General features: G+C 37.7%; 1 protein-coding gene across 4 annotated transcripts in view; it reads right to left on the bottom strand.

Annotated features, from left to right (window-relative positions):
• The window catches only part of LOC122563195 (copine-8-like), a 583,848-nt gene that overhangs the window by 478,427 nt on the left and 86,880 nt on the right, over positions 1–18,541 (bottom strand). For all 4 annotated transcript variants that reach the window (XM_043716737.1, XM_043716734.1, XM_043716735.1 and 1 more), the window contains one exon: positions 9,067–9,113. In XM_043716737.1, coding sequence (XP_043572672.1) covers positions 9,067–9,113 — 47 coding nt within the window. The remainder of the gene's footprint in view (positions 1–9,066; positions 9,114–18,541) is intronic.

Genomic DNA, 18,541 nt, shown 5'->3' on the forward strand with positions numbered 1-18,541 from the left:
CAAAAGCAATGGGCAAGGATGTGTATATCGCAGGGAAAGAGGTATAACTTGGGTAAAGGCAATTATGATTTAGGATGCATAGGATGGGGAAGGAAACCGCAGGGGATGGACAGTCTTGAAATGTGGAGCTTATTCAAGGAACAGTTACTGCGGGTCCTTGATAAGTATATACCTATCAGGCAGGGAGGTAGGTATCAAGAGAGGGTCCATGGTTTACTAAAGAAGTTGAAGTTCTTATCAAGAAGAAGAAGAAGGCTTATGTGAAGATGAGGCGTGAAGGCTCAGTTAAGGGGCTTGAGAGTTATAAGTTAGCCAGAAAAGATCTAAAGAGAAGGCTAATAATAGCCAGAAGAGAACATGAGACATTGTTGGCAGATAGGATCAAGGAAAACCTTGAGACCTTCTATAGGTATATCAGGAATAAAAGAATGACTCGAGAAGGATTAGGGCCAATCAAAGACAGTAGTGGAAAGTTGTTTGTGGGATCTGAGGACATAGGGGAAGCACTAAATGAATACTTTTCGTCAGTATTCACATTGGAAAAGGGTAATGTTCTTGAGAATATGGAGATACAGGCTACTGGATTAGATGGGATTGTGGTTGACAACAAGGAGGTTTTAGCTATTTTTGAAGATCTGAGAACAGGTAAGATTCCTGGCAAGATGGGATTTATCCTCAGATTCTCTGGGAAGCCTTTGGCTTTGATCTTTATATCATCATTGTCGACAGGAGTACTGCCAGAAGACTGGAGGATAGCAAATGTTGTTCCTTGTTTAAGAAGGGGAGTTGAGACAACTCTGGTAATCAGAGGTCAGTGAGCTTTACTTCCATTGTGGGTAAGGTGTTGGAAAAGGTTATAAGAGATAAGATTTATAATCATCTGGAAAGGAATAATTTGATTAGAGATAGTCAACACAGTTTTGTGCAGGGTTGGTTGTGCCTCACTAACCTTATTGAGTTCTTCGAGAAGGTGACTAAACATGTGGATAAAGGTAAAGCGGTTGATGTGGTGTATATGGACTTCTGTAATGCAGTTGATACTGTTGCAGTTGCACAGTAGGCTATTGCACAAAATATGGAGTTTCAAGATTGAAGTGATTTAACAGCTTGGATCAGAAAATGGCGAATTGAAAGAAGACAGAGGGTGGTGGTTGAAGGGAAGTGTTCATCCTGGAGCTCAGGTGCCAGTGGTGTGCCACAAGGATCTGTTTTGGAGCCATTGCTGTTTATCATTTTTATAAATGATCAGGATGTGGGTATAGAAGGATGGGTTAGTAAATTTGCAGATGATATTAAGGTAGGCAGAGTTGTGGATAATGCTGAAGGATGTTGTAGGTTACAGAAGTACATAGATAAGATGCAGAGCTGGGTGGAGAAGTGGCAAATGGGGTTTAATGCGGAAAAGCGTGAGGTAGTTCACTTCGGAAGAAATAGCAGGAATGCAGATTACTGGGCTAATGGTAACATTCTTGGCAGTGTAGATGAACAGAAAGATCTTGGTGTCCAGGTGCATAAAACCCTGAAAGTTGCCATCCAGATTGATAGGGTTGTTAAGAAGGCATATGGTGTGTTGGCATTTATTGGTAGGGGGATTGAGTTTCGGAGCCACGAGGTAACGTTTCGGCTGTACAAGACACTGGTAAGGCCGCACCTGGAGTATTGCGTTCAGTTCTGGTCATTGTATTATAGGAAGGATGTGAAAGCTTTGGAAAGAGTTCAGATGAGATTTACTTGGACGTTGCCTGATATGGAAGGAAGGTCTTAAGAGGAATGGCTGATGAACTGAGGCTGTTTTCATTGTAGAGGAGGTTGAGAGGTGACTTAGTTGAGAGTATAAGGTAATCAGAGGGTTTGATAGGGTGGACAGTGACAGCCCTTTTCCTTACATGGTGAAGGCTAACATGAGTGTACTTTCTTTACTCAGAGTGGTGGGGTTGTGGAACGGCCTGCCTGCAATAGTAGTAGACTCACCTACGTTAAGGGCATTTAAATGGGCATTAGAAATACATATGGATAATAATGGAACTGTGTAGGTTAGATGGGCATCAAATTAATTTCACAGGTCGGCGCAACATCGAGGGCCGAAGGGCCAGTACTGCGCTGTAATGTTCTATGTTCCAAAATGGATATGGAAATGAGGTGCCCTCATGTGGACTAGTACAAAACTAAAGGATGCCATTTACAACTTAAAGGCTGTTATTTTATGACAGGGAGGTCATGTTGCAGCTGTACAGGAAATTGGTTCGGCCACTTTTGGAATATTGTGTGCAATTCTGGTCTCTCTCCTATTGGAAGGATGTTGTGAAACTTGAAAGGGTTCAGAAAAGATTTACAAGGATGTTGTCAGGGTTGGACGATTTGAGCTACAGGGAGAGGCTGAATATGCTGGGGCTGTTTTCCTTGGAGCGTCAGAGGCTGAAGGGTAACCTTATGGAGGTTTATAAAATCATGAGGAGCATCGATAGGATAAATAGATAAGGTCTTTTCCCTGGGATAGGGAGTCCAAAACTTGAGGGTATTAGGTTCAGAGTGAGAGGGGAAAGATTTAAAAGGGACCTAAGGGGCAACTTTTTCACACAGAGGGTGGTGAATGTATGGAATGAGCTGCCAGAGGAAGTGGTGGAGGCTACTACAGCATTTAAAAGGCATCTGGCTGGGTATATGAATAGGAAAGATTTAGAGGGTTATGGGCTGGGTGCTGGAAAACGGGACTAGATTAGGTTAGGATATCTGGTCAGCATGGATGACTTGGACCGATGGGTCTGTTTCTGTGCTGTACATCTCTATTACTCTATAACAGAGATGAACTGAAATATTTTCTTCCAACGGATTGGGCGACTTTGGAATTGTCTGCCTTTGAAGGGGGTGCAGCTATAGTCATGATTATTTTAAAGGCAGAGATAGATAGATTCTTGTTAGGTAAGAGAATCAACTGTTACCAAGGAAATGCGTGGAGCCATAATTATATTGAATGGTGGAACATCATTGAAGTTCCTGGCAATTTTGTCTTTACGTAGGAAGGAGTTCACATGTGGAATGAACTTCCACAAAAAGTGGTGGAAGTGGGTACAGTTACAACATTTAAAAGACATTTAGTTAGGCACATGATGCTGAAGTGTTGAGAAGGATATGGGCCAAGTGCAGGCAGGTGGGACTAGTTTAGTTTTGAATTGTGGTCAGCATGGACTGGTTGGACCAAAGGGTCTACTTTCATGCTATATTACCCTATGACAGAGTAGTCTGTTTCTGTTCCAAATCCACCGAGGCAGGCAGCCTCCATGGCAATGCAAAGTGCTTACAAATGAAGCTTAGAACCATAAAGTTCATCCTGCGTAGTAGACACATGAGATGCAGAAAGTAACCTGGCAGGAGAATGCAAATCAAAGGTGTCCCAAAGCTTCAAAGTGAAGTGCTGAAGGGCTGAAATGAATTTGGAGTAAGAGCAAAATCATGATGACAATATGGTAAGGCTGCCAATGTCGACTTCAGTAAATGAAGGGCAAGGGAGGATGCTGTTTATGGATTATTCAAGGACATGGTGAAGGGACATTAAAGTGGATGCCAGAGAAACAAATGGTGACCTGCATCCACCAGATAGCCATTGTGACTTTGATGCCATGAACTGTCACCATCTTGTCTCTTGGGCGGGGATGAACTGCAAGGCGCACGAACTGAGGTATAACTATCATTGAAATTATTATCTAGATAATGATATGAAAAAAGTCTTTCAATATAAAATCTCCTCACTCTTGCCTCTTCTCTGAAAAAAAGATGTTTTTATACAGTTTTGCCAATACATTTTTGCTTTCGCACTCTATGGCTTTATTTATAAAGCCCAAGGTTTGGTATACCATCTTCATGACTTTCACAACCAGCCACCTTCAACAATTTATGCACGCGTACCTTCATGTCTCTCTGTTTCCATATCATTTTTTTTAGAATTCTATCTTTTATTTTATATTGTCCTTGTTTTTCCCTCTCAAGCTGTATTACTTCATCCTTCTAAATGTTAACTTTCATCTACCATATCTCTCTATTCTACCCAATTGTCTGTTTTCTTCATATCTATTACTATTCTTTTTTGCAAGTTTACAATATTCTAATAAAATTGTCAAATAGAAGTTCCCTTTCATGAGTCCAGTTTGACTGTAAATAATCAAACAATGATTTTCAAAGTGGTCTTTCTCCAGCACTGATAAATAGACAGGTCCCAGAATTACTGCACAGATGAGTCAGCAGGAGTGAACCAACGTTAGTATTTTCTTAATAATAGATTCCAGCATTTTCCCAACTGCTGATATGAGACCAACTGATTTCAGGTTTCTCTCTTTTCTCTCCCCCTCTTTTGTGAGTAACAATGTTACATTTGCTGATATTCATTTTAATGGGAATATTCTAAAATCTGAGGAGTTCTGAAAACCATATTTATATTTGTTCAAATTAAGTGAGTGTTTTGCCTATTAAAGAAAAAAATGACAGTGTATTTGCATCAAATTTTATTTATTAGTGACTAACATGTTTTAGGTTCCAGATATTTTTGTGTATTTGTCCATACATTGCAATTATGTTAAGTTCATCTGATTTACAGCTGTGAATTCAGTACATTATAAAATATTCACCCTATAAGTGAAAACATGAGATAAAGTTCCATTCATAAAGGATATTTAACTTACAACATGTTTCATAATAGTTTATAGCCAAATACTAGTTGTAGGAAGTCTATCAGCCAACATGTATCAAATGAGGCCCAGATAAAGCAGAGACAATGACATTTTTAAAAATTTGATTGAGGGAGAAATATTATTTAGGATACAATCAATTGCATTTTTCTGAATCTTAGTGTACAATAATTAGACAAAGGAACAAAATCATGAACTATTTGCATTAGAATTCATTTTCACGATAAATATTATGGTAAAAAGAAATTGGTTCCATATTAAAATAGCATAAATTCCTAATACATTGGAAAATGTTATCTATATAAAAGTGGGCAGATTTCTACATATTTTAAATCACATTCATTGATGAAATTTATTGAAGCAAATAATCATTATCTGGAAAGGACATTAACCTGCCTTTGACATTCCTGGTCGTTAATGTTAGAAAAACTAGGGGACACGAATATTAGAATACCAGGGCATGAGTAGCGATGAGAGAAATGTCAAGGAAAATGAGGATTTTCACTGCTGCTTGTACTCATGCTGATAAGTGGAATTGAAAATTTGTCCTGTACTGTTTGTCACCTATTGGAAACCATACTTATTTGTTCAATAAATTAATAGTTCTGGAGTCCATCTCACATCTTTATCCAGATAAAACATTTTGAAGACTGATTTGAAAAAACAAATATCCATTTGAATCAATTTTATTTCATTATTATGGAAAAATATCTCACAGATCTCTATACTGACTAACAGAATTGTTAACTTTATGACTTGCATTCATTCGCATTTCCTCATCTGGGTGAAGACCAATTATAAAGCCAAAAATCTTGAGTGTGATAAATAACATGCTGTTACTATAGGCCAAGATTGCTTGATTTTTCAAGTCTGTCCATCAAATGCACTCTCCCAAATGAATACTACTGACTATGCCTATGACTCAGATGAGAATCTTACAACTGTATTTGTGTAAGGAAGGTTGGGGGTTTAAGGAAATCTTCAACATTAAGCGGTTTTATGCTGTATGTGAAATCCATGTCATTTTATTGTCTTTTAATTGTTAGTTTGAGCATTAAACACGTTAGCCTGTATCTTGCACTACTCTTTGCATTTATAGTGTGTCCATACAGCATAACGGAAAGCCACATTAAAAATTGAAAATCCTTTGAAAATTGCAGGCTCATAAAGATGCCAGTTCCAAAGAAGAGTCACATTTGACTCAAATCATTAACTCTATTCCTCTCTCTTGACAGGCAATTCCAGACCTGCTGAGTTTCTGCAGTATCTTCGGTTTTTACTTTAGATAGCATCCAAACTATTTTGCTCTTCTCTTAAATGTGCAAGACGAATATAAACGATAGTTAATTGGGTTGAAAATTAAATTTTAATGCTGACAGAGGAAACAAACTAGTGCACATTTGGTACTTCCTTGGGCTCTAATTGTTCATATTGATTTATGCTCACTTTAAGTTTGAGCATGCTCTCATGTAATTGGGAGAATACAGAATAGAAAGATTAATGCAACATTGCATATATTTGCAGGGCCAAATTCTGGGTTGTGCTGAAGAAAGAAAATGCTAGGCTCACGCCCCGTGGGAGATTTTGTGATGACCTTCAATTCATTGTATTTCTATAAATGTTTCATACACATCATGGTGTTGGAGAACTGGGCAGTGAAACAGCAATAAAAAAGGATGAAATGGTTGCAGATTATAAAAAGGTTACTGAAGAATGTGAGAATAATTGAGATTTTAACATACCAGATATTCAAAAAGAAACTAGTTGATGTTCCAATCTCATTCCTGGTAAATATTCATTAAAATATCGATATGAGATTTCCTTTTGCATGAATACAGAACAGTATGATATTGCTATGATCCAGCTGATGTTATGACTGGATATGTAAAATCTCAGAGTGAACCCTGACTTGAAAGATATTATTTGCGTTTAACAGGGCAGTCTTTCGCTGAACCACAAACACCAATGCTGCAGTTTTGATTTTAACAATAAAAAAAAGTTTATCTTTATTTATTTTACATAACAAAATAGAAAAAAAACTACACATAACAAGTTTAAAGACGTCAAAACAAATGCAATTCCATTATTCCCAACAACACTCCTTTTGCAATGTCCACATGAGAGAATTCTCTTAACTTTCACATCTACTGGGCTTAATGTAACTGTGGCTTCAATTCCCCTTTATCAGAAGCTGATTGTAGTATGAAGGTTCAAGGAAGAAACTGAGTTTAAACTACCTCAGCTTCAAATAATTCCTTTAGGGTTGTAATATATCATTTCTGGTCTAGAACTTCCAAACAAAACTGCTTACATTGAGGTAATCTGTTTTCTAACAGTTTAAAACCATTTCTTTTCATCAGAAGCTACTGTTGTACATATTCAGCTTTAGCCAAGATTCCTGCAAATTCAATCCCTGACCTTCTAAACTGAAAGCCTAATGCATAACTGTTTGTCTGCTCATAATACATTCCCAATGAAAGCAAAACACCATTACTATACAGGAAGTATAGGATATATTGTTGCAGTTATGCAGGACCTTGGTGAGGGCGCACACCTTTAGTATTCTGTGCAGTTTTAGTCTTGTAGACATTCTTGCTATTGAGGGAGTCCGGCAAGGGTTCACCAGACTGATTCCTGGGATGGCAGGACTGACATATGAAGAAAGACTGGATCGACTTATATTTGCTTGATTTTAGAAGAATGAGGGGGGATCTCATAGAAACATATAAAATCCTAATGGGATTGGGCAGGTTAGCGGTGGGAAGAACATTCTCGATGTTGGGGACGTCCAGAACTAGGGGTCACAGTCTAAGAGTAAGGGGTAAGCCATTCAGGACTGAGATGAGGAAGAATTTCTTCACTCAGTGAGTTGTGAACCAGTGGAATTCTCTCCCAGAGAAAGTTGTTTGGGCCAGTTCATAGCTATACTCAAGAGGGAGCTGGATGTGGCCCTTGTTGATAAAGGGATCAACGCATATGAAGGGAAAGCATGAATGAAGTACCGAGATTTTACCATCAGCCATGATTATATCAAATGGTAGTGCCAGCTCGAAGGCCCAAATGGCCTACTCCTGCACATATTTTCTATGTTTCTGTTTTAAAAGGAATTACCATCATTATGTGTTAATCCTTAAACCCCTTCAGACATACAAACCAAATCATTATGCCACTAGTTCAAGCCCAAGTCTAAAAATGAATTATGTTAACAATATAGATAAATTATACATCAGACTTCACAAAATACAAGTTATGATATTGAATAAAAAGGTAATTCATTAGATATGAATGCTAGCATACAAGAGATTCTTTTCCTGCATTATTTCATTTGTTCTATTTATTTCAATGTATTGATTGCCTGTCAATTCATTGTCTCTGGCGATTTTCTTACTGATTATTTATCCTTTAGCAAATAAGCCTTATTCTGATCCAGGAAGTTTTTATCATTTATTCTGCCTTTTTCTTGCAATTTATCTCCTCTTCAAATTGTTTTCCATGCAGATCTCATGTTTTTCTAAGCCCTTTAGCACATTCAGACTCAAGATCAGATGTTTTAGTCATGAATCTATTAATCTATTTAAAATGATTGAAATAATTACAACTCTTTTTCTTACCCAGGTCACATAAGGAACTTAAATTCAGCCTGTGGGGATCATGTGGACTCTCTGCTCACCATTATTTAGATTACTCATTTAAATCAAAAATAGTAATGTTAATGTTGATGAAGTGATAAAATGTATAAGGGTAAACACTGCTGCCAACATACCACCTTTAAATTAATGCTAGAAATTCTAGTAAACTGGGTACCTATTTCATACTGAAGACAGATAAACATCATTCTGATAGTTATGGCAAGGTACTCCTCTACAAGTTCAAATAGTTTTGTCGGTACATTTTTAAATTAACACTTAATTTAAAGCTATAAAATCACCCAAACTACAATATGTGCTTTAATGTATTCAGGAAAAAGCAAGTTACAACAATCAGCTTAGCAAAATAAAAGCTACAATTCTGACTTCAAGTCAGTGCCTGAGTTGATTATGAACCCATCCTGCAGCAGAAAATTTGAGAACAGCTCTAAAAATCTCGACCAAAACACTTCGCTGGATAAAATTCAGTAAACTTAAAATAAGTATAAGGATTATTTATCAAGTTTAGCTATCCTGGTTCTACAAAATTCATATCATATAATCCAGATATGAAACATTCAGATCCCAACACATTCAGAATTATATTCAAGGTTAAATAATAGTTTGGTTGAAATATTTGAATAAACTTCAGTTCTATTTGTTTTGATCTGTACTAAGGTTTGCTTTACAGATAGTGGCTATTTTTCATTTACTGAAAGAAAGCACAAATACATCAGTGCAGTAAGAAAACTATTTCTTACCTCTCTCCACTGAATCGTCTCAATTCCTTGTACATATAGAACACATACTGTAAAAATAAGAAGTTTTCAATCAGAAAAGACAAGGTAACAATGGAAACTTCTTTCAAAAAAATATCAGCAAACTCAGCAGACATGAATTTATTCAAGTAAAGATCAAAGTAACAGGCTTAGCTCAAGCGCCCATCACAACAAAAGGCATTCTCTGCATATAAATGATTGAAGAATGGATCATATTCTTCAGAGCACAGCTTTGAGGTCAGATAGCAAAGTTATTTTTAAATGGAATGGACTGGGTGCTAAGAATATCTCCAAAACTTCATAGCAGAGTTATTCTTTAGTTCACCAAGTGGAATAACTTATTTGATCGAGGTTTAGTTCTCTTTTGCTCAAACAAGATCTCATTGATTAAAGAGATCTTTTTGATAATCATGAAATCTGGGTCCCTGTGGGTAGGTCAAGCTCACCTTTTGACCTACCTGACACATGAATATGGAAACCACATTCACATTTGTTTAGTTCAAAGGTAGCTTTACAAGGTCTCCTATTTGAGGGGTTTTTCACTTCTCGGAGGTTTCCAAAATGTTAGTGTTCAATTATTTTAAACCGCACATATTTTAAACTTTTGTTTGCTTGTAATGGCAATGAAAACGTATATCATGCAACCTATTGTGTCTTTCTTATCCAGATGTCTATCCAAATAGGTTTAATGACCACTTCCCTCTTTCCCCAGTCTAGCTACTACGGAACAGATTTTAGTTTGCATGTCGTTGATAATTTCACAATTATTCAGTCTTCCTTTGCTTATTCATCAAAAGCTAGTTTGTTTCAAATGCAAAGGGGTTAAACTTCTGAATAGTGAGCTACTGAATTGGCTACTGGTCTGGAAATTAAATTTCTGTCTGGTAGCAGTTGAGAATCAGTGACATCTTAGACTCTTTAAAAATAGATAGATTTGAGGCCAAGTGAGAAAGTTAGACTGCAACAGTAGGCTTTTGGATAAACTTCAATTTATAGAAGATAGAAGATGGGAGGCTGGCCCAGAGCAGCACTTGTATATTTAAAGTCCAGGGTAACAAGGCATGGACGACGGTTTCAAAAGATGAACCGAGGCAAAGTGGGAGGTAGGTGATGTTACAGAGGTGGAAGTCTGTATTCTTTGTGACGAAGCAGATATATGGTCCAAAGTTCACCTCAGAGTCAACTACCAAGGAACTGAGCAGTCTGGGTCAGTGCCTTTTGGTTGGCAGGGAAAGGGATGGTGTTGAGGGTTAGGGAACCAAGTATGTGATAGGCAGCAGAAATAATGGCTTTTGTCTTCCCAGTGTTCAGCTGAAAATTTCCATGACTGCCGAAGTAGGCTGTATATGTCCAGTGGCCTATTTCTATATTAAATCACTTCCCGCCTCAGGAGACTGACTGTGTGGAGTTTGCACATTCTCCCCGTGTCTGCGTGGGTTTCCTCCGGGTACTCTGGTTTGCTCCCACAGTCCAAAAGATGTGTAGGTCAGGTGAATTGGCCATGCTAAATTGCCCGTAGTGTTAGGTAAGGGGTAAATGTTGGGGTATGGGTGGGTTGCGCTTCGGCGGGTTGGTGTGGACTTGTTGGGCCGAAGGGCCTGTTTCCACACTGTAATGTAATCTAATGTAATCTAATCTACTGTAATCTAATGAGGAGGGGAAATAATTTCTTATTGTAAGGAAAGTGTGACAAAGATGAATTTACAGTACCAGCAATACTGGTTATGAGAGCTTTTTTTTTGTTCATTTGCTGTCTTGCCGAGACTTGACCAAATAGGTAGAAGTGAGAAAACATCACCAGAAATATCTTCATGTTCTGGCCAATTTGCTGACAATCTCTCAATCCTCCCTGCTGTGGGATTTGCAGGAATTCAAAACAGAGGCCACTAAAAAAATACATTACAAAAGTTCTCCAATTTTGAAACTGAAGTAATTTCTGAAATAATTTAAAATGTGCCAGGTTCTGAGTAAAAGAAATGAAGACTAAATTACAATAAATTTGTGAGTATCATTATAAAGCCAACAATCAGTTCATTTCTTTACCTTTATTCATTACTTTGCAGCATCCAAGTGTGTTTTCAATCCATTTCACATTGTCTGAATGATTCAACAACTTTATTGCATGATTTACATTTTTTCTGTTCCAGTCCTCTAATTGACACCTTTTCATACAGCTGCATCTCAACTTAAAAATGATCATCTTTGATAACCTGACCTATCAGGTTCACTTGTTAACTCAGCTTTATCACAAAATTAATGGAGCACAGTAACACTGAACTGGGTATCACGGATATTAATCAATAATTAATATAACTTCAAAAATAGCATCAAAGGAAAAATTTTCAGAGATGCCTTTTTGATTCTATTTCCAATTCAGTGAAAGGAAAACTACTTCTAAATTGGCATAAATTGGCAAAACTACTTCTAAATTGGCATAAGATCAAAACACTATGCCATGATGCAGCCATTATGCAGCATTTGCTTTAACAGGTAGATGGTAAAGACCAAAACTAAATTTTGCCATCAAACTCTCAGTTCCTCTTTCTCAAAGCAGCTCTGTAGTAAGTAAAAAACTTAAATGAGCAAAGACCATTTTATCACTGATTTAATTTCTTTATAATAGGTAATTTTCAAATTAATTTAATAGCATTAAGCTGGAACGGTGAGTCAAATGAACAAAATAGAATGGATAATTGGGCATACTATATTGCAACCCGACACATGTGATTTTTAAGTTCCAGTGTTAAGTTGAAAACTACTGCCCTAATGTCACTGATTATACTTACTGACCCGGTTGATCATTGCAAATGCTTATTGCTCTCTGTGTGAAGTGATTTATTTCTCGAAGACATTTAAAATTTCTACCTCACTGACTTATTTTTTTCTCTATCGGTATGACTGACCTTAAGAATTATATTGTGTGTGAACCTTATCTATGCTATTTAATGCTTTATATACCTTAATATAATTCTGACTGTAGAGCTTAAACTACTCGAATGGTCCATTATCATTTGTTCAATTTGCATATAAGATCATTCTGCTTGCACTCCACAGCACATTTTCCAACAACTTCCAATACTTTTGGCAATGTACTCAATATGACCAAAGTCTAATTACTGCATTGTGAAGTTTCACATAACATCTATTGGCAAACCTGACCCAATGTCACATTTGTACTCTAGTAAAACGCTTTCATCTGAGTCATGTAGTTAAGGTTCAACCTCATTTGAAAACTTGAGCACATAATCAAGGTTAACACATCACTGCACTTTTGAAAGTTCTGCATTGTCTAAGGTTATTTATTTTGAACAAGCATTGTCTGCTTGTTCAGGTCTCATTGCCCACTTCAAAGAACAGGTGGTTGAGGGAGGGGAGGGAGTGTAGGAATATTCTGGTACCTTGACAAACAATTCTACTCAACTAACGTTATCACAACAGATTAAGCGAAATGTACTTCAGATGCTACCCAGGGTGGCTTTGCTAATAATAAATTATGGGTGTGGCCTAAATAACAACAATAACAATACGTAATTCATTGGTTTTGAATTATTTTCAATTGTCACAAGGATATAAGTAGCACTACTTTCACTGTACCTATTTTTTAATGCATTGTTCAAGCTACTTATTGCATGTTTTATTGACACAAAGTGACAAATGTACTGACAGTCTGTTTCAAATGTTCCATGGGCTAATGTTAGTCACATCATTCAGTTATATCGATGTAGTAGCAAGTCATATTCATGCTACATGTGCCAGGCAAGGAACATTTCTGACAAGCGGGAATCTAGCCATCGTCCTTGTCATTCAATGGCATTACCATCATTACTACCCACTAACATTATCCTGGGAGTTACCTTTGACCAGAAATTGAACTGGACATATAAATACTGTGGCTACACCAGCTAAGAGGCTAGGAATCCTCTAGCAAGTAACTCACCTCCTGACTGCCCAAAAGCCTTTCCACCATCTGTAGGGCAAAAGTCAGGAATGTGATGGCATACATTTGCCTGGATGAGTGCAGTTCCAACAACAGAAGCTTGACACCATTCAGAACAATGCAGCCCACTTTACTGACACCATATGCACAAACATTCACTCACTCTACCACTTACACTATGTCAGCACTATGTAACATCTACAAAATGCACTTTTGAAACTCACCAAGGCTCTGTGGACAGCACCTTCTATAACCATAACCACTACCACCCAGAAGGACAAGGGCAGTGGGTAGTGGAAACACCAAGATCCGCAAATTCTTCCCCAAGGCACTCACTGTCCTGACTTCGAAATATGTGACCATTTACTCACTGATAGGGTTAGAATTTTGCAACTACCCTGCTAATAGTATTGTGAGTGTACTAAATAAATGGACTGCAGAAGTTCAAGAAGGCAGCTCATGATCATCCTGTCAAGAGCAACTTGAAACAGACAATAAATGCTGGCAGCGCTAGTGAAGCCAACATCTCCTGAATGAAATGACTTTGTCAATGCTATATCACTGGACAGTATGCTTCATAAACAGTTCGACATGAATTACTCTTCAATGTATATCCAGCGTACTGCATTTATGGTTGCTCAGCACCCAACTACAGTGCAACAATGCATCAGTCAACCAACTATTTTGAGAGCAGAAATACACTTCATGAAGCTGCAGCATTTTGAGCTGAATAGTGTGATCATTTTGAACTTCTGGAGCCATAACACATAACAAATTGAGTTTAATACCAACAGTTATTTTTCTGCCCAAGAAGAACATAACAAATAGGAGCAAGGGCAAGTGTTCAATCTCTCAAACCAGCCCTGCCATTCCAGAAGAATGTGGCTGATATGACCAAGGCCTCAACTTATTTTTCATAGTTTTTTGCAATATTTTGCAATATTGAGGAGTTGAGGTCTATCTAACTCCTCTTTATATACATTCAGTGTCAAAATACTCTGAATCTTCAAAAAGAAAATTAAAACCAACAAATATTGAAAATCTACAAGATTCCAAGGGGCTTGACACAGTTCTCAGAATTCCAGGCATTCAATACTCTCAAAGGTGAGATTCCTTCACATCGTAGTTTTTAATGAGTGCCTTCCTATTCTGTAACAACATCCTCTACTGGCCACACTAGAAAAAGTACCTTCTCCACAACTACCCTGTCAAACCTCTCAGAATCTTCTATACTTCATTAACAAGAATAATACCAACAGGTATGAAAATATGCAATTCTAACAACCTAGAGAATTGTGAAGGCTGGGTAACTGAATGTGTTTAAAGAGGGGGGAAGAGAGCCCTTATCTCCTTGATATTGTGAAAAGTTATGAAGTACTTGCTTCAAGAGCAGTTGAAGCCTTGGTCATTTGAGCCACACTCTTATGGAATGGCAGAGAAGCTTGAGAGGCTGAAAGGCTTGCTCTTACTCCTATTTCTTATGTTTCTGGCAGAAAAATAAGAAAATAAGAAACTAAGCTTTTCAGCCTCTCAAGCCTGCCCCGACATTGCCCATCTCATTCTTCTAAACTCTAATGAATAAAGGTTGAACCTGAACAGACCCTCCCGATAAATCCATCCTTTCTTTGCAGGAATCAGTCGAGTGAGTCTCTTTTGAACTGCCTCCAATCTCAATACATCCTTATATAAATCCTAAAAACTGTAGACACTACTCCCAGATTATCCTCACCACCACCCTACACAATTATAACAAGTCTTTCCTATATTTAAACACTAGCAATAAAGACCAAATTCCATTTGCTTTCTTCATTACTGCAGCGTCTACATGTTCATTTTTCAGCATTACTACAAGAACACTCAGAATTTTTTGCAATGTAACGTGCTGGAGTGTCTCTCTCTCTCTCCATTTAAGTAATAAACTGCCTTTCAATTCTTCCTACCAAAGTGCATTATCTCACACAATTTGCATTAAAATCCACCTGCAAAGTCTTTGCCCACTCACTCAACCTATTCAAATCATCTTGCAGGCTCCTTATGTCCTCTCATTACATGCCTTTGCACCTATTTTTTGTCTTGTCAGAAAATGTGGATACATTACAGTTTGCCTCTTCCTCCTCCAAGTCATGAATATCCATCATAACTAAATGAAGCCCTAGGACTGAACCTGTGGCACTCTACCTGTTACATTTTCCCCACCTGAAAAAGACCCATTAATCCCAATTCACTCTGTCTTCTGTTTGTTAAGTAACCTCAATTCATGTTAGTACATTACTCCCAATATTGTGATCTCTTACATTGTGTAATATCATTTTCTGTGGCACCTCATTGAATACTTTCTGGAAATTCAAGTATACTACATCTCCAGGTTCCCCTTAATAAAGTCTGCTTGTTGTATCCTCAAAGGAGCCTAGAAAATTTGAAAAACATGCTTTTCCTTTTATGTAACCATTTTGATTCTGTTTCATTGTGTTTTGTTCTTCTAATTTCTATTTCCTTTCTATTTCTTCCTTAAGAATAGGCACGAGTATTTTCCCAACAATAGACATTAGGCAAACTGGCCTTCTGTGTCCTTTCTTTCATGAAGAGGAGTATCACAACAATCCACTAGACCTCTTCTGGAATCCAATCGGTTGCACAATATTGGCCAATGTTTCCGCTATCTCTGTAACCACTTAATTTAAAACTCTTGGATGTAGGTTTCAGGTCCAAGTGACTAGTCTGTTTTCAGACTCAATAGTTTTTTTTAAAACCACTGTGCTTTGTGGCAGAAACTATTATAAGACCTTTCCTTCAATTAGCATCTTGCTTATCTGATATCTTTGGGATGTTCATAGTGTCCTCCACCATGAAGATCAATGAAAAATACTGGTTTAAATGATCTGCCATTTCCCTGTTTCACATTATCAATTCCCCAGTTGCATTGGTTAAAGGTGCCAAAATCACCTTCAGTACACTTCTTATATACCTGTAGAAATTCTTGTTGTCTCTTGCAAATTTCCTTTCATCATCAGTTTTCTCCCTCTTTATTAGCCCTTTTTAGTCATCCACTGCTCATTCCTAAAAAAAATCCCAATCCTCTGGCCTACCATCAATTTTTGCCACCTTGTATGGCTTGTTTTTATTGGATACACTCCTTGACTAACTTTGTTAACAACCATCTCACTGAGTCCCTCTTTTTCACTGGAATGACATTTTTGCTGAATGTTATAATTCAGCTTTAATGGCTATCACTGTACATGAACTGATCTTCCCCTTAGTCTACTTTCCCAGCCACTTCAGATAGTTCCTTCCTCATATTTTTGTAATTGCCCTTATTTAATTTGAAGACACTGGTTTGAGACCCAAGTTGCTCTTCATTAAACAGAATTCAAAATTCTATCATGTTAATGATTCCTACATCCAAATATTCCACAACTACAAGAACTCTTATTAATCCTACCTCATTTCACATTACTGGATCTAAAATAGCCTGTTCCCAGTCGGTTCTGCAAGGTAATGCTCTAACAAACAATCCTTGAAGCACTCAATTTATGTGGCATCTTTCTCTTGCCCATCTGATTTGTCCAATCAATCTACAGATAAAAATCACCCATGACAATTGTAGTGCCCTTCTTGCACATCTCAACTTTTTCCCAATTTATACTTTGTTCTACAGTAAGGCAACTCTACTGGAGGCTATAGTTGAGTCCTACACATGCTTCTTTACGTGCTATTCCTTATTTCCATCCAAGCTAACTCCATATCCTGATATATCACTCCTTATTACTTCACTGACACCTTCATCTATTAATTGAGCTACCCCATCTCCTTTTCCTTTTTGCCTATTTTTCTGGACTACTCTTGAATATTGATTTCTCATCCTTGCTACTCTATATATTACTGTAATAGTTATCAAGTCATATTAATTTGTCACTATTTGTGCTAATAACTAATCCACCTTGTTATAAAATGTTGTTTGCACTCAAATAAAGAGTTTTAAGCTTTGACTTCTTACCATTATTACTTAATCTCTTTATAGGTTCTGTCCTGCTCTTCTGCTTTTCTTTACCCCTTCCTGTCACACTGATTATTGTTCACCATTTCACCAGCCTGCATCTCTGTTCACATTTGTCTTTGACTTTTTTAAGTTTCTCTTCATTGAACCCTTCCCTCCTAATTAATTTTAAACCCTATCTCATCCGTAGTTATATGATTCACCAGGATACTGGTTTCAGTGTAGTTCAAATGAAGCTCATCCCAACAGAACAGCTCTCTTTTCCCAGTACATTTGTTCCTTGAATTGGAACCCATTTCTTCCACACTTACCTTTTACACCAAGCATTAAGCTCTCTAATCTTGTTTACCCATGCAAATTTGCATGTGGTTCAGGTAGTAATCTGGAGATTAGTATCTCTGTGGTCCTGCTTTTCAATATAGTCCCAAACTGCTCATTATCCCTCAGCAGAACATCTCTCCTAGTCCTACCTACCTCATTGATACCAATGTGGACCATGATAACTAGATTCCTCCCCTCCCACTGCAGATTCCTCTCTAGACCAGAAGAGGTGTCCTTAACTTTGGTAACAGGGAAAAACAGAGTCTTTGCATCTCTGTCATTGTTGTAGAGAAGTGAATCTATTTCTCAAAACGTGCTATCCTCTATATTATTACAATTCTCTTTCATTCCCTTCACTGAGAGTGATGCTTTCAACCACACTGCTTTGGTCAGTTAACTCATTTTCTCTAGAGTTTGTGCACTGGTTTGCTATGGGAACAAAAACCTCATAGCTATTGGAAAAGGACACTGCCTGAAGCTCTGGGCAAAGTGAAATTCTAGATCAATGTCTGCCTCATTTGCAGTCACACTCTCTCGAGTGGAACCAAGAACCAAATGTGATGTAATTAATATAAGGTGTGACTGTCCTCTGAAAATGTGTCCAGGTACATCTCCCACAGTGTCCACTGCTCATCACTTCTGAGCAGTAAACACTTTCCCCAAATGTGGTTACCATGGTCCACACCAGCATTCACCAGCTCCCAATACTTACTGTATTCTATTTAACTAATTAATTTGAAAGTTAAATCTTTCAAAGCGAATTTCCTCACTGTTCTCTTCAGCTATAATAAGTCACCATTTGGCAAATCAAGATAGACAGAAGAAATGCCCACCTGTTTTCCTCCAACATCACACTTTGTTTCTTATAAGTAGAGCTGAAAATGTGTTGCTGGAAAAGCGCAGCAGGTCAGGCAGCATCCAGGGAACAGGAGAATCGATGTTTCGGGCATAAGCCCTTCTTCAGGAAACTTCTTATAAGTAGATTCAAGCTGAAGGCTTTCTGCCACAATTTCTTATATCGTACATCCACTGCCCTTCTCACATGGGTCCAATACCCAAGTCTAATTCTCAGCGATGCTGACCTGCAGCACACTCCTCCCAGTCTGATTAACAGCGATGCTGACCTGCAGCACACTCCTCCCAGTCTATTCCACAGAGATGCTGACCTGTAGCACTCTCCACCCAGTCTGTTCCACAGCGATGCT

This window comes from Chiloscyllium plagiosum, chromosome 26 (genome assembly GCF_004010195.1).
Source record: "Chiloscyllium plagiosum isolate BGI_BamShark_2017 chromosome 26, ASM401019v2, whole genome shotgun sequence".
NCBI classification, from domain to species: domain Eukaryota; kingdom Metazoa; phylum Chordata; class Chondrichthyes; order Orectolobiformes; family Hemiscylliidae; genus Chiloscyllium; species Chiloscyllium plagiosum.